At 40.7% G+C, this 22,461-nt stretch overlaps 1 protein-coding gene across 1 annotated transcript in view; it reads left to right on the forward strand.

Annotated features, from left to right (window-relative positions):
- The window catches only part of SLC13A5 (solute carrier family 13 member 5), a 33,549-nt gene extending 12,598 nt beyond the window's left edge, over nt 1-20,951 (forward strand). Inside the window, exons 5-12 of the mRNA XM_034421073.3 lie at nt 4,569-4,731; nt 5,060-5,182; nt 8,073-8,285; nt 9,604-9,725; nt 10,686-10,804; nt 15,489-15,650; nt 17,347-17,484; nt 18,828-20,951. Coding sequence (XP_034276964.2) covers nt 4,569-4,731; nt 5,060-5,182; nt 8,073-8,285; nt 9,604-9,725; nt 10,686-10,804; nt 15,489-15,650; nt 17,347-17,484; nt 18,828-18,956 — 1,169 coding nt within the window. The 3' untranslated portion in view covers nt 18,957-20,951. The remainder of the gene's footprint in view (nt 1-4,568; nt 4,732-5,059; nt 5,183-8,072; nt 8,286-9,603; nt 9,726-10,685; nt 10,805-15,488; nt 15,651-17,346; nt 17,485-18,827) is intronic.
- The last annotated feature ends 1,510 nt before the right edge of the window (nt 20,952-22,461 follow it).

Below are 22,461 nucleotides of genomic sequence, written 5' to 3' on the forward strand. Positions count from 1 at the left end.
ATTGTAGATGGGTAACTAAACAAAGATAATCTCATTTGTAATCTATATGCAAGAATCAAAATTTTAGCATCTGCACTTAACTAAGAATTAGATAATCATGTGTATAATCAGTAGATATGTAGCCCAGTAGATTCTTTACCAGCTTTCAAAATTATTTATTCTCATTAAAATAAATTGAAAAAAAGTTTTTTTTTTTTTAAAAAGACTGTTATAAACCACCAACAATATAGAGTGGGAACAAATTTCAGGACAATTCATTAAAGTAAGCATCACCTCCAGCATGTTTTTTTTTGTTATAGATTTAATAGTAGTTATTATTTCTTGAAGAAGTAAATGTGTAGCTAAATAACAGCCTAATTATGTGTGATCTCTGGAAGAACAACATTATTCAAGAAGCAATTAATCTCTGCCCTGGTTAACCTTTAACTCAGTATTATAAGGTCAAGTGTAAATAGTAATAATACAAAACTTGCTGATTTGTTAGAGTCGTTATGTCATTTGCTCTTCACATACTTAGCAGAGTAAATTATTTTAAAGTTTCTGTTTCAATTAACAAGCCAATAATTTTATCAGGGCACTCCCAATATCACTGGTGCAATTCAGTACAATTTTGGCTCCAGAAAGAGAATTGAATTTCAATTTGGCTAACGTAAAAACTTTGTGTACTTTTGCTGTAGGTTGTCTTGCACTTATATATTCAAAGTTTCTTTAACCATTATCCAAATGTTCATTTTTTAAAAAAAAATTCAAGGAGGCATGTATAATAATAGTAGCAGAACATATAAATATCAGTACAGTGTAATGATTAAACGGTGGAATTGGTATAGGGTGGATCCAAAGTCCCCTCAGCCAAAGAATATTCTTGTTATGAAGGATTTAAAAATTGTCATGTACAGGTACAGGTACAGGATGAAGGAGCCACATGCGGCTCCAGAGCCGCAGGTTGCCGACCCCTGCTGTAGACATTAATGAATGCAATACAATTATTAGACCATCTCATTAATGAATGGAAGTGTTGTAACTCTGACGCCCTTATCGCCTGTTTAGACTACTGCAACATGTTTACATAGGGGTGACTTTGAAAACAACTCAGAAGTTGCAGTTGATTAAAAATGCAGTATCTAACAACTAATGGGAGGAATGGTATTGCACTGACATTGCATTCCCTATAGCAGGTTTCCAAGCCAAATTTCAATTGCTGGTTTTAATTTACAAAGCCCTACAAGGCTCAGCACCCTTGTATTTTCAAGATTGTCTTTCTCAAAGAATTAACGTGTTCTGTACCATAATCCCAGCAAGGATAGCAGAGGGTCTTATTCCACCTGAACTGAAAGGAAACGGAGCTCAGAAATGTATACATAACTTACCCCTCACACACAGGTGCTAGTTCATTTCAGCTCATCCTAACCCAATAAATTAACTGCCGTCTGCTGATCAAATAATTGCACCATCCCAGAAAGGTTTGACATTACCCACAATAGAGAAATGGATGCTGAAGATAATGGAACTTGTGCAGAAGGCTAAATTAACTTCTTCGATCAGACAAAAGACAGTATCTATATTTATGGCTGACAGGAAATCCCTTATAGACTTTTTACATGAAATATAAAAAATGCACTTAGACTTGTAGTTTTGATGATCAGAACAGAAAGCCTGGATAATGGGGTGGGGGGTGGAGGAGGAAATTGAGCCTTTTTTTAATACTGTAATCATGGACTAAGAGATAATTTTGTAATTATATTTGCGACAATAGACAGCCGAATCTTCTTTTTACTCCTTTTTTCTGCACTTTTGCTTTTTTCCTTCCTTCCTTTGCTTCTTTACTCTGTATTAGTTTGTGTTCTTATGTTATTTGTAAAACTTTTAATAAAATTTATTTTAAACATGTCATCATCTCAGAACACAAGGTTAAACAGACTATCCTGGAAAATGAAAAGAAAAGTGGTTTAATTACGGTACTTTGGGTCTTGCTGCTAAAAAAACCCACCATTCAACAACTTGTTCTTGTGAATTACCTCGAGACAGATAGGAAAAAACATGATTTTATTAGCATTTCATGCCAAAGATCCTTCTTACTGAGATAAGTGCAGAATATAGGCCTATATTGTGGATCTGAAAAATCTAATCACAGAGTCTAATCTTGAATATCTTTATTTCATTTCAACATTGTTTCAACATCTATGACCTGTTGTTTCCCAGGATTTTTGAATACATTTTTCATGTGATTTAATAACTAAAGCTTTAAACTCTGCCATGTTCCTGTATGAGTCTTTATCTCATGTCCAAGTTACTGAACTTTGAAATCTTGACTTGCATAAATAAATTCAGTTATTCTAAAAAACTTATTATTATTATTATTATTTATTAAATTTTTATACCGCCCTTCTCCTGAAGGACTCAAGGCGGTGTACAGCCATAATAAAATAACATATACCCACAAAATTTAAAAACAGTTTAAAATATATTAAAAATTTGGCCCTTATATTAAAAACTACAAACACCCAATTAAAATTCATTTTGTAAGACAGCCCGGCCTGTTGGAACAAAAGAGTCTTAAGGGCACGGCGAAAGGTACGTAGGTTGGGGATCATGCGAATCTCCGGGGGCAGTTCATTCGAGAGGGCAGGTGTCCCCATAGAGAAGGCTCTCCCTCTGGGTGTCGCCAGTCGACATTGTTTGGCCGACGGCACCCTGAGGAGTCCCTCTCTGTGGGAGTGTATTGGCCAGTGGGAGGCTATCGGTGGCAGAAGGTGATCTCGTACATACCCAGGTCCTAAGCCATGGAGCGCTTTAAAGGTGGTAACCAACACCTTGAATCGCACCCGGAAGACCACCGGGAGCCAGTGCAGCTCGTGCAGGAGAGATGTTACATGGGTGCGACAAGTCGCCCCCATAATCACCCGCGCGGCCACATTCTGGACCAGTTGGAGCCTCCGAGTGCTCTTCAAGGGGAGCCCATGTAGAGAGCGTTACAGTAGTCCAGATGTGACGTGACAAGGGCATGAGTGACTGTGCGCAAGGCATCCCAGTCCAGAAAGGGACGCAACTGGTGGATCAGGCAAACCTGATAAAAAGCTCCTCTGGCCACAGCCGTCATATGATTTTCTAAAGACAGCCGTGCATCCAGGAGAACACCCAAGTTGTGAGCCCTCTCTGAGAAGGCCAAGATCTCGCCCCCAATAGTCAGCGAGGGAGCCAGCTGGCTATACCGGGACGCCGGAAACCACAGCCACTCAGTCTTGGAACTCATCAACTCTGAGCATAAAGAGCAATCCCAACAATTGGCTTTTTAAACAACTTCATGTCTGCCCTTTGGGGTGGAAGAAATACTAGAACTCTGCTTTATTAATATAGTTTGTAATAACAGAATTTTGAAAGCTCAACAGTGTTTCTCCTTCCCACCCTCTATACATGGCTGGCTGAGGTATTCTGGGACTTGAAGTCCACATAGCTTAAAGTTGCCAAAGTTGAGAAACATTACTCTCATATCAGAGAGAGTCAAGACAGGGCAATCTTTCTTTTTCATACTTTCCTGTTGTCCCAGACTATGCCCATGTTTTAGTAACAGTTGCTGCAAGTTCATCTCTGCGCTCCTTTACCCCTCAATTCTGTGAAGGTTTTCTTTTCCCTCTGAAATTGAAGGTGGTGTTTAGTTCAATTTCTCTATCTTTTTGCCTTTGGACCCATAATTTATCACTATAGAACAATCACATAAATGGAGATAAACAAAAGGTATTTTCTGCTTACTAATGCAATAATAAAGCAATCAAAGATAAGGAGACTGCCACCTAGACACTGGAGAGGTTCCAAGCTATCAGCCACCATTTCAGCCAGGAGAGGACAAATTGATCTCAAATATTACAGACCCTACAACCTTCTTTCCTTAGAGTGATACACCATGCTAAGCCATGATTCTGCTAACTATGCTTGCCTAAATAGGCCCCGATTCAATTCACACATTATATCACAAGATTGGGCGATACAGTACAGAAATTCAATAAATGAGTAAACCAAAGTTGGTAAACTACAGGCACAAATTATGCGCCTGTAACATGCCACAGTATGGCTTATTGCGATGTGTAAATTGAGTCCCTGTGGATTAACATACCAAGTATGTTGGAATTTTTGTGACAAAACCGACGAATCCAATTAAAATCTGAAATATTATATTTTAAATCTTTCTGTTCAACCAGCCAGTTCTCAGCCTGGAAAGAACAATTGCCTGGGAACAGTTCTCACTGATGAAATCTAAAGCAAATTGTTTGCTGGCAGAAGATATAATCATGCCTGTTAATGTAGATGGCTAAACACCCACCCACCTGTATACTCCATAGACTGCTAGAAGCTATCAGTCATGCATAATGAAAGCTCCGTGTTCAGAGAGAATACATTTCCAGATATAAGATGTTTAGGACAGATAATGAATAAGCTTTGAACTTTGAGAGCAAGTATTGGGAGCATAATTGAAAAGTGTTCTTCTGCTGTTAATTTTGTGCCCTGCTGTTTCTTCTCATCACAAGGGTGATTTGTAGTAGGCCAAGCAGTAGCTTATTTTTCTCCATCTGTAGGCAATGGCTACCTTCCTGATGATTCTCAAGAGCAAGACAGGATAGCAAAGAAGCGCACTAACAAGGGAATGACCCTATGTGTGTGTTACGCAGCAAGCATTGGCGGGACAGCCACCCTTACAGGGACAGGTCCTAACTTGGTCCTGAAAGGTCAGATGAATCAGTAAGTGCCCTAATGACATACAATTTTTAAAACCAGAGTGGGAAGTGGTTTTCCTTATCTTGAGGACTCATTCGTTCCTCCTGGGATCCCAACTGAGATTATGTTCCTTGTAATTGTCAACTGTCACCGAGAAATGTATTTTCACCCAGATCTTGCCCATTGGATTCCCTTTTGTGAAAGAGGACACAATCCTTTTCGTGGCTAGCACCCCAAATTATGTGGGCTTCCCGGAGTTGACTGTCACCCATCCCAATCTACCTTCAGTGTGCCATAGGCCACTAGATCAGGGCGCAATCTCATCTTTTTTCTTTTTTCCTTTTGCAAACAGATTGTTTCCCAGAAATGATGACGTCGTGAATTTCGCTTCCTGGTTTGGATTTGCTTTTCCCAATATGTTATTGATGCTGGTACTGGCCTGGTTTTGGCTTCAGTTTTCCTTTATAGGATTTAAGTAAGTTTTTGGGCGAATGAATGAATAATGTGTTGACAAATGTCTATGGAGATTCTCAATCATTCAGCTCATGATTGTCCCAAAGGTGCTTTTTCCATAAGGCAACTGGACTTTCTTGTTTTGTTTTTTTCCTTTGAAAATGATTTGCTTGGGTGAAAAACGAAACGTTTTGAAAAAAGTACCTTTGGGACAATGTGTTGACAAGTTAAGCAATATTTATTTATTTATTTATTTATTTATTTATTTATTTATTTATTTATTTATTTATTTATTTATTTATCGTATTTCTATGCCGCCCAACTCTCCAAGGACTCTGGGACTAGATACAGCTTTGTATCTAGTACAGCTAGATACAGCTTTGGGGGAAAATTTAGGGCCAAATGGATCTGGTCATGCTTCATTTTTCCCAATTGTCCTTTCCTCTGAACAAGGGACAGTATGTGTGTGAGTGTGGGGCTCAGGTACGTTTGCACAATGTACACAAATCAGTTAAATATCTAGCAATCACATTCGCACAACATACTATTGTTGGTTAGTTTTAATAAAAGTTTTTAAAAGTTATTAGTGGCTTAGTGTGTGGTGTAAATCTACAAATCAGTTAATTATGTAATGAGATTAACCCAGTTATATGAATGTAGCCCAAGATCAGGGGTGGGTTCTACTTACCTTTACTACCGGTTCGCAACGGGGCCGCGCACGCTCTTCTGCACATGCCCAGAAGCCTCCCGCCGCTTTTACTACCGGTTCTATAGAACCGGTGTGACCCGGAGGCAACCCACCACTGCCCAAGATCCGTGAACTGAATGGAATCCCTGTTGGTTTATGGCAAGCTATCTCCTTTGCTTCTAGATTGGGTTTTGACCTCCCTTGAGGCCTCCCAAATTGCAGTGGTAATTCCCACCATGCATAGCTACTTTCCCAGACCATCTTATTCCCTTCTCCATATGTTCACTTTTCCTCTCCATTCTTTCCTTGTTGTATTCTGGCTGCTCCCTGTTCTCGTGGCCTGCACTTTTCTGGCTGTGTCTCCTTTCCCTCTTGTTCACCTCTTTCCCTGTTCTGATTGAAATCACTCAGTATGAACACGTGACCCAACACACCTTACCTCTGTTGGCTTGTCATTTCTTGTCCACATTGGTCCTTTCTTATCAACGTTGCTCAGTTCCTTTGTTTATGTTATTCCATTTCTACCCACTGCATGTAGAACTCTCAGAGGTGCACCACAAGGAAATAAAAAATGGCCATACTAAATACATAAACTAAGATTAAGCCAATGTAACAATCCATTAATCAATCATTGGTGTTCTCTTAATCACCATTCATTGTCCAGGACAGTTTGGTTTTTAATAGCTTCTGGAAGGCTAGGAATGAGGGGGTAAGTCTAAGGTCTAGACCAAGGGTCTTCAACCTTGGCAACTTTAAGACTTGTGGACTTCAACTCCCAGAGTTCCTCAGCCAGCTTTGAAGTCCACAAGTCTTAAAGTTGCCAAGGTTGGAGACCCCTGGTCTAGCGGGAGGCAATCTGACAACATAGAAACCAGCCCCTTAAAAATAAAAGACATGTGCATCTCAACTCCCTTTATCTTGCAGTACAGGTAGTTCTCAAATTACAACCAAAATTTCTAAGACATTTGCTAAGCGAATTTTGCCCCATTTTACGACCTTTTTTGCCACAGTTGTAAAGTGAATCACTGCAGCTGTTAATAAAACACAGTTGTTAAGTGAATCTTGGTTTCCCCCATTGGCTTTCTTCGTCAAGAAGGCTGCAAAAAAGTGATCCTGGGGCCCTGCAATCATAATAATTGTGAGTCATTGCTAAGCATCTGGATTTTGATCCCATGATCATGGGGATGCTGCAATAGTCGTAAGTGTGAAAAAATAGTAGCAAGTCACTTTTTTCAGTGCCATTGTTACTTTGAACGGTCACTAAATGAACTGTTTGTAAGCGGAGGGTTACCTGTAATAAAGAACCACAGGCAGCTTCTCCTCAGATGTAGGAATCAGTGGGTCAGTTTTGGTTGAATGAGATGGCCCTGTAGTTTACCTTGGAGCCAATTGCATCTTTTTTTTTTTGAAAATGTTTTTTTAATTGTTTTTTCCTTTTTCTGTTATTCTTTAACAATAAAAATATAATAAAAAAATTAATTAAAAAAAACATAAAACAAATCCATCATCTATTACAAATACAAACAGTGTGTCAGTCGGTTACAAATCTTTTGTGCTTCATCCCCCTATTCAAAATTTACTAATTATCTAGTTTCTCATATTGTCAAACAAATCAACATCCTCATTTATCATTTATTTAACTATTGCATTGTTGCTTTAAAAAAATTATTTTCAGATACTATATTTATAACATTCATTTCATATTTCATATTTCATTTCCATGTTTTATTATCTAACCAATGATAAAATAAATCCCATATCTTGTAGTATTGTTTATCTTCTTGTTCTCTAATTTCAAATGTCAATTTACTCATTTCAGCACGTTCCATAATTTTCTTAATAATTTCATCTTGAGTTGGTATTTTCTCATTTTTCCAGTTTTTAGCAAACACAATTCTAGCAGCTGTTAAAAACATTCACAATCAAATATCTCAATTCTCTATTATATATTTCTGGTATAATCCCTAATAAAGAAATTCTGATGCATTCTGAATTGCATCTTGAAACCAATAGGGAGCCAGTGTAAAGCCTGCAGCACCACTATAAGATGCTTATGGCAGCTCTTGGGCTGGCCAGCTGAAGGTTCTGAGTGATCTTCAAAGGCAGCCCATGTAAAGTACATAGTTTAGCGTCAGAGAATGCGGACAACTGTTCAATCTCTCCTCTATCCCACTTGGCAAGAAAAGCCTGGCCAGCTAGCTTGACCATTCACTTCTTCTTTCAGCTTTCGGAAAACCTGGGGCTGTGGAAGCCAAAAGACTGAGAAAGAGAAGGCTGCTTTTAACGTGTTGAAGGAGGAGTACCGAAAGTTGGGGCCCATCTCCTTTGCTGAAATTAATATCCTCATGGTTTTCACACTGCTGATTCTCCTTTGGTTCACCCGAGATCCAGGCTTCATCCCAGGCTGGGCAACTTTTCTCTTCAATAAAGACAAAGAGTGAGTGGATATTATAATTGCTTTGCAAAGACGGAGTCTACCTTGAGAGAGCTTTGGGTATCTTCCTGGATGGCACACAGCTTATGATTGACAGTGAATCGGCAGAGCACTGCTGCTCTGGCATAAATTGAAGACATAAATGTAAATTAGCACCATCCACTCCAGATGGAGGGAAAGCAGAGAATTTGTAGGCAGGTTTGCTGCAACTGAGGCTTCATAGTACAATGATTAGCATGTGGCATTCTGTCATCCCGTACTGAGTTCAGATCTCTGCTTAGCTGTGAGTAAACAGCTTGGGCAAACCCTGCCTCTCTCTGCAGGATGTTTATGGGATAATCCAGTGAACATCATCCTAACCTATTGGGAGAGAGGTCAGGAAATAAGATCAGACTCATGACAAATATTGACCCGAGTCAGTCATACAATTGATCTGGAAGTTGTTTATCTTTCAAAGAAGTTGAAACACAGACATGAGGTTAATTGAGGCAAAGCTGAGGGAGATCTTATTGATTTGCTAAATTGCTACCAAACAAAGCGTTATACCAGTGGTGAAATGTAAAATTTGTTACTACAGGTTCTGTGGGCGTGGCCAACTTTTTTTTTTTTTAACTTTTAAAAGCATTTTTTCTACAACCTTTTTGGCCGAAGAGGTTGTCAAAAAAAATGCTTTTAAAAGTAAAAAAAAAAAGAAAAAGCCTCTGATGATCGTGTGGCTCAGCTGGGCATGGGGGGTGGGGAGGGATTTTTGCTACCGGTTCTCCAAACCACCCACTGCCATCGCTACTGGATTGGGCGATCCGGTCCGAACCGGGAGCATTTCACCCCTGCATATTACACATACTCTCCAGGAGAGATTGAGACAGGGGTGAAATCCAGCAGGTTCTGACAGGTTCTGGAGAACTGGTGATGGAAATTTTGAGCAGTTCAGAGAACTGGCAAATACCACCTCTGGCTGGCCCCAGAGTGGGGTGGGAATGGAGATTTTACAATATCCTTCCCCTGGAGTGGGGTGGGAATGGAGATTTTGCAGTATCCTTCCCCTGCCACGCCTACCAAGCCACACCACACCCACCAAGCCACACCCACAGAACCGTTAGTAAAAAAATTTGGATTTCACCACTGGATTGCGGGCTGAGGGATGGCAATCTTGATTCCCCTCATGCAGAGCGACTTGTGTGCACTTCAAGATGTTTAGTAGCTGGGCTCAGGAAGGACGAACCTTTCCCACTGGTTGATTTGGTAGCTTCAGGGGCTGAAAAAAAATGAGATGGGCCTCAGTCCTCAGTTCTCCTTTATCTTTTTCTAAAATTCATTCCAGGTATGTAACTGACGCCACCGTGGCCGTTTTTGTGGCCCTGCTGCTCTTCATTCTTCCTTCCACGAAGCCCAGATGTGGTTTCTGCAGCAAGAACAGCTGTGATCTGGAAGAGGCTGAGGAAGGTAAAAGTGATGAGAACCACTACTTTCCTCCTTCAGTCCTGGAAACTTTCAGGAAGCTTATCTTCCACCTTTGAACTACAGAAGAGCAGTTTCTTCCCAAGAAACAGGGCAGGAAGGAGGTTGCACTTCAAGGGATGAAATCAGAATGCTTTTTGAGACCTAGGCTACTGTGTGATGCTCCATGTTGTCACATTGCATGGAACGATCCTGTACACACGGAAACATGAGTCATGCGGGGACTCAACAAGGTTGAGGAGACTTCAAAAATTTCTCAGAAGTGCTTCAGAACTTATAAGGCAGGCTGAAGGGGAAAAAAAGGCCATTTTAATGCATAGAAGAGAGGTGTGGTACTTGCTTGTGTGCAAAGCATTTCTTCCAAAGAATTTTTGAAATATGCATATTCCCTACTGTCACAAGTATATTATGACTAAATAAAAACCCAATCAGAAGGAGTGGAGGTGGGTAAGGCAGGATTAGTTTTAGATCAAAAGGCTGAGAGTGAAATGTAAAATAGCTGCTCCTTGTTGACTAGGCATCTATAAGTGTTGCTGTTGGGGAATGTTCTGATTGTATCAGAGGTGTCCCAGAAACATGAACAAATGGATACCATTCTCCAGACTAGTTCAACAGTGCAGTGTAGACAAAACATGCATTCCTCACAATGGCATTAAGCCTTGCATCTACTTTCTTGGAAAGAAAGAGTTGATATTGGCAATAAAGTATTTCCTCCTCTGACCCCAGACCTCCTCCGACACATCTAGCTTATCCTGCTCTTTACACTGGTGCAATAGGACTGGGTGTTTTGTTAATATGATTTATTGGGTTAGGGATCTGTGAGTTGAATTGTGTTGGGGGGGGTGTTGCACTGAGGGAGCTCAACCAATCTCATTGTACATATGTTGTCCACTGACAATAAAGATTTGAATTTGAATTTGAACTGGATTTGAATTCTTTCTACAGACATGAAGGAACCATTTTTCCCAGCCCCGTTGCTGGATTGGAAAACTGTTCAGAAGAAGTTGCCCTGGGGTATTGTGCTGCTACTTGGAGGTGGCTTTGCTTTGGCCAATGGAAGTGATGTAAGTCCTTAGCGCTTATTTCCTGTAATGCTTAGACTCAGTTGCAAGAGGGATTCTGTTTGGTAGCATTCATTCTACAGTAGGAAACCCAGTCCATTCACAATAGTTGCACCTTACCTACACATGGATCAGTGTAAAAAGGCAGAATTGCTGGCTGCATTATTATTACATGTTGCTTGCTTAATTGGTTTTTTGTGGTTTAACATTTTTTGCAAACCTGATCCAATCTATGATGGAAATCTCATGCTGTAGTTACCAGGTCGAGTGTTGTTGTTGTTTTTGTGAGCCCAGCCTTCTGAGCTCTTTTCCTGTCCTACTGTGCTGTGCTCATATAATACCGTGATTAAATTGACATGCTTCTCTGTATTTGCACAGAGTCCTATATTTCTACACAGACTTTCTATATTTCAACAAACATTGAACCATAAATTAATCAAACAGGTAGGGTTTGTAAATTGAGTTAAACCACACAAACAAAGTTAAAACGAACTATGCTTGGTATATTGTGTGAGTACAGCTGCCAAATTTTAATTGAATTGGTTAAAGCAGGGGTATCAAACTCATGACGTCACATTGTCATCATGCGACGTAGCGTGACTTTTCCCCCCTTCGGTAAACCGGGGGAGGGCATAATCAGCACATGATGCAATTGGACTGCAGGCCGCGAGTTTGACACCCCCCGGTTAAAGTGTTTCTAATTAGAAATTTGGCAGCTGCACTCACATAACATACTAAACATGATTAGTTTGAACTTGAACTTGAACTTTTGTGGAGGTATAGCTTATGCAATGGATGGACCCAGCCATTATGGTTTATAAATCATGCTTTATTTCTTAGTGTGTGATGTATAAACTCAGCCGTTGCAGCTTGTTCAAACTATGATTAAACTAAAACACTGGTTCTGTCCGTACACAATCCTGGTTATTTTTCAACTGACCTCTAAATTAAACTCACCAAGTTATTCTGTTTGCATAAAACTTGCTCAGGATCCAAATGCAGCCCTATTGATAGCAACTGCTGTGAGGAGCAAATTTTCCCTTAACAATAAAAAAAAAAAAGCCTTCCCATCGACCGCACAATGCAGAGGGTCAGATTATTAGAATTTTCCTCTGGTCTACTATAGAGTTTTCAGTGAAGAGGTACCAATATGCCTCAAATGATTGCTCGATATCTATGGAGATACCCATGGCTTCCACTCTTCAAGCGTTCTGGGAGCATCTTAGGACCTGGTTCTGTTCCTAGGCCTGAGATCAGGCTGTCTGCAGAGCCCCTGTTGAATTTGGGGGGATGCTACTTGTGTAGTTCTTAAAATATCATAAATCAACCATGTGGCCTCAAAATTCAAGGCATAAACAAACAAACAGAGTATAATTTCTGTTCCTACTCATGAAGCCCCAATTCATGTTTGTAGGTAATATTAGGGCATCCTGGGCAGTGGTGGGTTCCAACCGGTGTTACCACCGGTTCTCTTCGCGCATGCACATTACATTTCTGCCCAGCTGAGGCACAGCAATCCACTCTGCTGCGCCTATCAGCTGGGCTAAAAAACGACAAATAAAAGTAGGTATAACATGGGGGGGCGGGCGGGAGGGCCTAGCTCACAGTCATAGAGAACTGGTTTGCTGACGTCACATCATCACCACTACCGGCTTGCCTGAACCGGGCCGAACCAGGAGCAACCCACCACTGATCCTGGACTTTAAATACAGTTTAAAAAAGCGAAAGAAAGACCAACATCTTATGACATAAGTTTTTGAAGCCCTTGGGTAAACTTGTCCTACATTTTCTGGAGAACCCTTGATTACAAAACAAGGGATATTGTGTGTAGCTTGGGCCAGCACACTGCGCCGATCAATTAGCATGTTCTGCTTTGCTTTTCCAGAAAACATGGTTGCCGGTGCAACTGTGGCTGCTAAATAGCAAACCACTCAGGACTGTGCATATGAGGTTCTGTGGGGTTCAAAAGGAGAGCTCTCCACCCCCCGCTCTGCTGCCTGGCACCCAACCAGAGTGCTTCTGCCCGAATGGCAGGCAGCTGCCGTTTGCATTCAGATGGCATCAGGACTAGGAGAACTTGACCTAAATTTAGCTTTTGGGAAGCATCATCTAATAGTTAGGCTGCAAGCTTGTTGGTTATTCAGCATGGTTCATCTGGCAACATTTTAAATTGTAGGTTTAATACAAAAATACCCAGCCATTCAAATTGAGCAGTCAGTGACTGTAAGGAACAGGCTGCCCTTGTTCTCCCAAAAGAGCCTTTGGCAGGAGAGAGAAACACAGGAGCCAGACAAAGAGGTTCCTGTGCCTCCCAGCCAGGCACATCCCTTCTTTTGGTGTTGATGCCTTGCAGAGTATATGGTCACCCAAAAGATGCTGCTGCTCATATTCTGATGTGTTTCGGGTTATAGTTGAGCTCTGGCTGGCTAGAAGCAGAGACTGAGTTTTTTCCTCTACAGCTGGCAGTTACGTATTGTGGGTTACTACTCTCATAGCTTTAAAGGTGAATAGGCAAATTCTCCTGCGCACACCTCATGGATGTGGAAAGAGTTGTGTGAGGATTTGATGTGGCTCCCGTGGAACTGGACGTTGCTTCCTTTGCATATGTGAAGAATATAAAATTACATTTTTGCATTTTGTGGAATAAAAGTTGGGATTGTTGCTTTCCCTCCCAGGCAAAAAAAAATAAAATAAAAAATGGTGAGACATAGGAAAGGGTTCATGAGATTCTTTACCGAGCTATGTTTGCCTAATAGAGCACTTGCTGTAGCCATCAAGTAAGCAGCTGGGATAGGAAAAATGGTGCATGGAATAATAATGCATCTAAATAGAATATCTGTAGATCTGAGTTGAACTGTGGTCCTTGGTGCTCTCTGAGCTTGGTTGTTTGCTTGCAGATATTTCATTACCCAGCTAGATAACATCATGCACTGTTGGTGTTTTCTAGTCGGATAATGAAACATCTGCAAGCAACCAACCAAGCTCAGAGAGCACCAAGGTCTCCGTAATGTTATATCCTTAAGTATGTGGCTTAGAAATTAACCCATTATTTTTCTAAAAGGAGCATAACCCATATGGAGGGATGGCTAAATTCCGCCAACTATTTGTAAGAACAGTTTTGCTGGTTTAGAACTGAATTAAACATGTTAATTCAGTAATCAGGGGTAATGTATATATGAATGCAGCCATAGAATTGGAAGGGATCTTAGCCATCATATACATCCAGTCTCTCAATTAGCCAGAGGTGTCAGTCAGGAGTGGGTTCTATTTACCTTTACTATCGGTTTGTGACGGGACCGCGCAGTTCTGCAGTTCTGCGCATGTGCAGAAGCTTCCTGACGACGTCCGGGTCGGTGGGCGGAGCCTCCCACCAGTTTTACTACCGGTTCTTGAGAACCGGTTCGAACCGGCGGCAACCCACCACTGGTATCAGTACAACTCTTCCTTGACTAAATTGTTGTTTAAGCTCCACCAGAGAGTTGGTTTAGTGCAGTGTTTCAGGCTGGAAATTGGGAGACTGAGAGTTCTAGGCCTGCCTTAGGCCCAAAGCCACCCTGGTGACCTTGGGCCAGTCACTTTCTCTCAGCCCTAGAAAACCAATGGGAAACCGCTTTTGAAACACCATGCCAGGAAAACTGAAGGGACTTGTCCAGAGGTGGCATTCAGCAGGTTCTGAGCAGTTCTGGAGAATCGGTAGCGGAAATTTTGAGTAGTTCAGAGAACCGTTAAATACCACCTCTGACTGGCCCTGCCCCCATCTATTCTTTGCCTCCCAAGTCCTAGCTGATCGGGAGGAAATGGGGATTTTGCAGTAACCTTCCCCTGGAGTGGCGTGGGAATGGAGATTTTACAGTATCCTTCCCCTGCCATGCCCACCAAGCCATGCCCACAGAAGTGGTAGTAAAAAAATTTGACTCCCACCACTGGACTTGTCCAGGAAGTCTTCAAGATCAGACACAATTAAATGAAAGGAAAAAAAACTCTCTCCAGCAAAGAGATCTCCCATTACATCCCAGAGTAGACTGGTATTAGGACATGTCTTTTGAGGATTACTAAAAATTGTGCTTCCCTACAATTCTTACTACCTGGTTCTAGTCCTTCCATCTGGGGCAGTAAAAAACATATATTATTCCTTTTCTAGTCCAATGCGATTGATGTGAAAATCATCTTCTAGGCTAAACATATTCAGACATGATTTCCACTATTCTGATCTGAATATTGTATTACGATAGCCAGTAGTTGTTTGGCCCTAGACCTACTATACAGAGATATATTTTTTCTGAATTTGGAGGTTTCATTTAAATCTGAGGGTGAATGGTTATTGATAAAAATGTCCCCACCATTAAATAGAAGTTGACTTTTAGCTAGCTACCGTATGAGGACTTATGTTTCATCTTGTCTTCATAGTCAAGAGAGGAATATGCCTGGATTTGCACTAATTTACATTAAAATGGGTTGGGTAGATTGTGGCTCAGCATATTGTAGCCTCTGTGATAATATGTAGTGTAAGTTATGCCACCACATTAAGCCAAAACATGATTTATTTATTTGGGCAAATCATATTCCTAAATACAGTTATTCTATTTTAAAAACTGAGATCTTGTTTATTATATGAATTTTGTCTTTGTAATGTTTTTGTTTTAGGGGATTTTCTTTCTAACTCCGTTTTCCTCCCTTTATCTAACAGGCTTCGGGGCTGTCCAAATGGCTGGGGAATCAGATGACACCACTGCATACCATTCCTCCCTGGGCCATTGCAATTATTCTCTGTATTGCCATCGCCATTTTCACCGAATGTACCAGTAACGTAGCCACAGCCACCCTCTTCCTGCCCGTCTTTGCATCATTGGTAAAGCTCTTTTCATGGCTGAAATTTATTTTGAAATTTTTGTTCTGTAACGTATAATATGACCATTCCAGCAAGGTGCATGAATGAGCCATAGGCTTCTAGATTAGGTGCTTGGGGATCATCCAGTGTTTTATATGGGATCAGATTCAGTTAGGGGGCTCCAAGAGGTGACTTTTCTTTGATTAATTGAAAGCAACAGGACCAAATGGATGATTTGTTGCTTTGAAAACTTCATCAATGTGCATAGTTATGAAGAAGATGATCCATTACTAAAGTAACATACACACAATATTTCAACACAAGGAATAGGAAAGGAAGAAAGTAAAATCAAGGGTAAACAGCAGTAGAAGGTACATTTATTTCAGTTATGTACTTATAGCTATGTTCATACAAGAATACATATAATATATATATAATTAGATGTGCTAATTAAATAAGCCAACAGTTCTTAACAGCATCCTTACAGCAAGGTAGCCTTGGTTAATTTTTTTGTGATGTTCCATCTTGTGTGAAATTTAGTTTATGGCTCAGTGTTTATGCAAATTCAGACAATGGGTTAATTCAGAAACCAGGTGAAGCATGTTATGTGAACAAAACAATGGAACAGGATGTTAGAATAGGGGATTGAGCCAGCATGACCATGAGAACAATAGCATTGTAGAGAAATTTGGAAGAACAAGGGAGTAGATTTCAATGGAAGGGAAAATAAAAAAAGGACAGAACTATTGAGGGAGCTTTTGAATTGATGACTAAATATTTATGTTTCCTTTGTTTGTATATGGAGGCAATCTTTCTCAGAGCAGTTGCCCTAGAGCAGGGTTGTCAAACATGCATCATCACAGCCGTGTCATGTGATGTATCACAACTTTTTTCCCCTTCGCTAAATCGGGCATGGGCGTGGTTAGTGCGTGATGCATCTGGCCTGCTGGCTGCGAGTTTGACACCCCTGCCCTAGGGCATGCTTCATTTTTTCAGTACAATCTGATCACATTATAAAATTGCAAGATAGAATTATTTATTGGCCAAATGTGATTGAGCACACAAGGAATTTGTCTCAGGTGCATAACTGCAGCAACTATTACTGTATGGGAGAGGTATGTGAGGGGAGGTATATTTTTGATGTAGAAATTGCTGCTTTCAGGATTTCTTCCTAACTTGGAGAGAGGTCCATTGCTTTGAATTGTGGGAAGAGCTATCCTTGAGTCGCAACCTGTTGGAGAATCATTTAATAACATATCAATTCTGCCCAGCAACTTTTTATGCCAAGGCTATATTCTTATGGGGCAACCTGTGCTTCTGAAATTATTTTGTTCTTTGTTTGGTGTGGCAGTCAAGAGACCAATATACATTAATTTGGTCCTTTAAGACAGCTAAATCCTCAGCTGGGAATTCTGGGAGTTGAAGTCCACAAGTCTTAAAGTTGCCAAGGTTGGAGACCCCTGCTTTAAGACACAACTGATGATGTCATCAGCCTTGACTTTTGTTTATAGCCTCTGAAAGGAGTACAAAATGCTTGGCCAGCTCCACCAACTGTTTCCCTTATGTTGTGTTTCTGCTCTGGAACTGGTTTTAGAGTGGGAGCTTCTAAAATATTCGTTTGTTGCTTCAGACCTGTATGTCTATCCACATATCAGTTCAATGCTGTAAATGTTTCTCTCCCTTCTTTCCCATTCCTTCTCTGCTTCTGTCTGTCTAGTCACAGTCTATTGAAGTCAACCCTTTGTACATCATGATCCCAGGCACTCTCAGTGCTTCATTCGCTTTCATGCTTCCTGTAGCAACCCCTCCAAACGCCATTGTATTCTCATATGGCCATCTCCACGTATCTGACATGGTAAGCTAGCAATTTTGCTTTCAACTGAAGCTACAATATCTAAGTTTTTAAAAAGAAGGCAAGGTGTTTTTTTAAAGTAGAGGTATTTCCAATATCCAGAGGGCCAACCCAAATATAAAAGCTGTAATTATTTATTTGATTGAAAGGGATTTTAGTTATCACGTTTATACTGTAATTCTGTGTAAGCTTCCTTTGAGTTAGTAATGCTATAATAACTTCAAGGATATATCCAGCTGACAGGAATATAGAAATGAAATCCATTTAAAAAGATTTTTCAGTCTAATTTTCAATACTGTTTTTTTTTTATGATCTTCCATGGAAATAACAACCAGATCTGACTTTTGTTTGATTTTTCAGTATCCATCAGGGTAAAGCTAGGTGTTGTGTTGCCATTGCATTTTGGTTTAAATTCACTCAAATAAAACACGTTTTTCATCCTGAAACTTGCTTTCTTTTGGGAGTATGTCTTTAGGCACATCACTCAAAGTGCTTATGTGTCTGTCAGAAAAAGCTCTATACACTTGTTGTATGCAGTGTCACACAACAGACAGTGTCTGTAAAGCCAAATATTTTTTTCTTCTGTTGGAATGTAAAGTTAAATAAAAGTTCTGAAAAAAATGGATTTATCCTCATTTTGAAATATAAAACTAGAGTTTCAATTTGGCGTCCAAGTGTAAATTTTGAGGCATTCCTACTACTAATTTAGAACTTATTGAAATACCACACTTTACTTTTTGTAAAGTAGGGTATAAATAAATTACTGTTAGCACCAGAAAGCTCAGTGGTTGTTCAGTGATATATGCATTCTAACCTTCCAGTTTCCATAAAACTTTGAAGGCAAAACACAAATTTGGAAGGAGCAGTAACAAAATGGACCGAAAGCTCCCATCCTAATCCCATAGCAGCTTGTCCAAGCTATTCCAGCAATTCAGCAGCATCGGATTTTTTCCCCCTTTAGAATAAAATAGGTATATATCTCTAATGATTGGGACAATCTTGCATAATAGTGTGTCTCAGTTAAATCTGAGCCTACCGTAGTTTGTACGTGAGAAGTTCAGAAGGTCCAATGCTACAATTCCCCCAGTGACGGTGTTAAGTTCTAAATGGAGGGGGAGGCTGTTGGTGTTCATTTTGTTCTTTGGAATTTCCCAGAATATGCAAAAGGGGGAGCAAAGGGTACTTGCACAATGTATTCCTGGAACAGGGAGAATGGTGTGATTCCCTTCCGGTTACAAAAACATCACAAACTGACATGGGACTTATGACTCCTCCTCTTGCTTGCTCTATGAATGAGCCACAGAACCTTTGGACTGCTCATTGTTTTGTTTTTCTCTCCCCTCCAGGTTAAAACTGGAATTGTGATGAACATCATTGGAGTCATTTGCGTAACTGTGGCCATCAACAGCTGGGGTCGTTACATGTTCCATTTAGACACTTTCCCCTCATGGGCAAACGGCACTTTAGGGAAGTGAAAACGAAGGCAAAAGCATTCTGCATTTGTATGGACGTCCTGTTCTTTTCTCGCCCCAAATCTTTTCTCAAACCTTAGTTAACCCACTGAGGTCCATTTTTTTTGTCCTGAATTGGGGCAGACCACCTGGAAAGTATTCCAGCCGCGCCTACATGTTTGTGCTGCTTCCAGAAGAATCTCTGAGCAAACATCTCAGCGGCATCTCCTGCAGCCAGTGCTTGCCCACCTGGGTTTCCAGGCTAACCAGGAGCAGAATACGGGTTCTTTAGAGACAAAACATGGAGGCAAAAATTGCTATGCCTAAATATAGGAAGAAAGTGGCTTCAGAACAGAGTAAACTTACTGTCATTAAGGTAAAACTGGGAGTATGTCAAGTGCAGGCCTGATTAATTTGCTATATTGTCTGCCATGGACTTGCAAGTTAACCATTTTACATGTGACTCCTGCTGCCTGACTAAACTCACTCACTCAGGCAAATCTTTTCTGGGAAAGCCCAGCAAATGCTTCAAGACAAGAAGAATGTCTCTTCCACATTGGCATGCTGATCTGGACTACATGGGCTAACAACAGCCTGCTGTGTTCTGATTTTGGTAGTTCCCAGCCAGGCAGAAATGCAGTTGTGTCTTCCCAACCCGTTTGCAGGTCCAGAGTTAGGCAGATGCTAGTGAAAAAGCAGACGGGGATATGGATGGGCAGGGGTGGGCTTGAAAGGGACAAAGTAAATACAAAACAGCCAGAGCTAAACCCAGGTAGCTTAATATGTTTAATATTATTTAAGTTGCCTTAAAAGCAATGCAATAAAATTTGCATTTTGTGCATCTGACAAACATACATTTTACATATGTCAGTGCCTTTGAACTCAGTGGCTGGAAAGTAGCAGATCAGTGAGCTATTGGATAAAATCTTCCCTTGAGAAAAGAGAAAGAGAAGATCTTCTTTAAAATGTTACATAAATATTCATGGAAAACATCTGGAGTATCCTCATATACATAATCTTTCCTCCCATTGCCTGAGCTAAATTTCTTCTTGCCTGGCCTTCTGAATATGAGAAGTCATGATTTCAAATGTCTCTTTGCAAGAGTCAGGAGGAAGGGCACTTAAAACACAAATATATAAAGCAGATGTTTAAATTATTTTTCCTATAGTAGTTTGCCGGACTTTGGAAACTTACAAGAATGAATGTCACAAAATAATAGTAATATTTTAATTGGGGAACTCATTTGATGTTTTTCCTTGCTGTCTTCAGTCAGTTTGAATGACTTTAAAATAAAATGTAATTCTTCAGTTAAAGATCCAATGATACTTAAATTTCCAATTCTGACAGATGTTTATGTGACAAAGTCGAATAGTTTTACCCTTGAGCAATGGATGGGCAGGAAACTCTGTGACCTGATTCATACGCTGAGCCAAGCCATCAATTGATTTGCCTTGTTTCAACATAGCATGTTGAATGAATCTGAGTATTGTGGCTTAGCCCACAGTGTAAATGCACAAACAGCCATACGATTCTTGAAATAGCTTATCCTGGCCAACTTCACTAGTGATTACATGAAAAGTGGGAATGCATTGCCTTCCAAGGTAAAAAGGATTGGAGATTTCTGGTCATAGGATTCCTGAGGAGAGACCAAAGGGTGATAGCTACCTCCTACCTTCCCCATTTCATATAGGTTCAACTGTAACATATTAGTCATTTTGTGAACTGGCACCATCGGCTTACATGGTACTTGAGGGTTAAGGTTAGAGGCTCTGTACTCTAATGGGAAGACCTTACAGGATCCCACCTCCTGGTCAGGGGTCTCAGTGTTTGTCAGTCCTCTTGAAAGAGCTTGTCCTTGCAAGGAGTGATTTAGGCCTATTTCGATGGATACTGTTCAATTGTTCCTTTTTTAAAGTTCTCTTTTTAAAGATTTTATCTGTCATGAACTTGTAGCCAAGATTTTGTTGTTCTAACTTAATTATTATAAAAAAAATAAAAGTATTAATGGTTTCACCATCCTAAGACGGTTCTTGTTATCTGTTTCAAACAATAGCATAATATACAGACAACTTTTCCTATCACCTGATAAAGAAAATAAATCCAAGATTGGGAACACTTCTTGAAGATGCAGCAAATTTCCTCCCTCCCTTTCTTTCTCTATGTCACCAGTATCCAAAGGCTTCGTATAGGCCCTACTCTTACAAAATTTGAGGAAAACCTAGATAGCATTTAAACCATTACCATGATTCTATACTGCATCTCAAAATTTATATACAATAGGGGTAAGGGGAAAAGACTTATTATTATTATTATTATTATTATTATTATTATTATTAGTCATATTTCTATGCCGCCCACTCTCCGAGGACTCTGGGCGGCTTACACCAAAGACAGTATACTAAATAGCATATTGCCCCCAACAATCTGGGTCCTCATTTTACCCACCTCGGAAGGATGGAAGGCTGAGTCAACCTTGAGCCGGTGAGATTTCATCCACTGATCTGCTGAACTAGCAGTCTGCAGTCAGCTGAAGTAACTGCAGTACTGCACTCTAACCACTGCGCCACCTTGGCTCACCTTGACTACAGGAGAATCCAGTGCTAACTCTTAATCTTTCATAGTTCTTTGAATAGCTACAGTAGCAGTGATGACAATGGACTCCTCTGGAGGTTACATATAACATTTCACCAGTGGTGGGATTCATTTTTTTAACAACTGGTTCTGTGGGCATGGCTTAGTTGGGTGTGTGTGGCTTGGTGGTCATGTGACCGGGTGAGCATGGCTAGCTGGTCATGTGACCGGGTGGGCATGGCTATGTGCATAGGGACTACTCAGAGGGCTGAAAAAAGTCATTTCTAACTGGTCCTCGCACTTTTGACTGGTCCTCACATTTCTGCCCATTGCAGCATTCTTAACAACCGTGTCACTCATTTCACAACTATTTCTCTTCACCATGGTGAAAAGATAGGGCGCAAAATGTAAAATGAGAGGACAGTCGTAAATGCGAGGACCGGTCAAAAGTGCGAGGACCGGCCAAAAATAACTTTTTTAGCCGTCTGAGTAGTCCATATGCACATAGGGACTACCCAGAGGGCTGAAAAAAGCAATTTCTGACAGATCCTCGCACTTTTGACCGGTCATCATTTATGCCCATTGCAGCATTCTTAATTAAATTAATTAAATAACAATGATCTGCTGGAGCAGTCGGAGGCAGTCCGAGGTGGGCGTTCAGGCCAGCTGCAGGGCAAGGTGATACAACTGGGCTAGGTAGGCCACTGCTGCCCAGGTGGGAGGCGGGCGCAGGCCTACAGGGCTGGCTGCAGGGTGAAGCGATCGGATGGGGTAGGTCAGGGGTCTGCAACTTTAAACACTCAACCTTAAACACATGTAAACACTTAAACACAACCTTAAACCTGGGTGGGCATTGCCAACTCCATATCACTTACTCCCACCCAGGTTTTGTGGCTCCCAGTATTTTCAACAGGTATCTCTGTGTGTCTCTTTCATCTCTCCCATCTCTTTCTTTCTC

The sequence above is a fragment of the Pantherophis guttatus genome, chromosome 1 (genome assembly GCF_059756535.1).
Source record: "Pantherophis guttatus breed Tessera chromosome 1, ASM5975653v1, whole genome shotgun sequence".
NCBI classification, from domain to species: Eukaryota; Metazoa; Chordata; class Lepidosauria; order Squamata; family Colubridae; genus Pantherophis; species Pantherophis guttatus.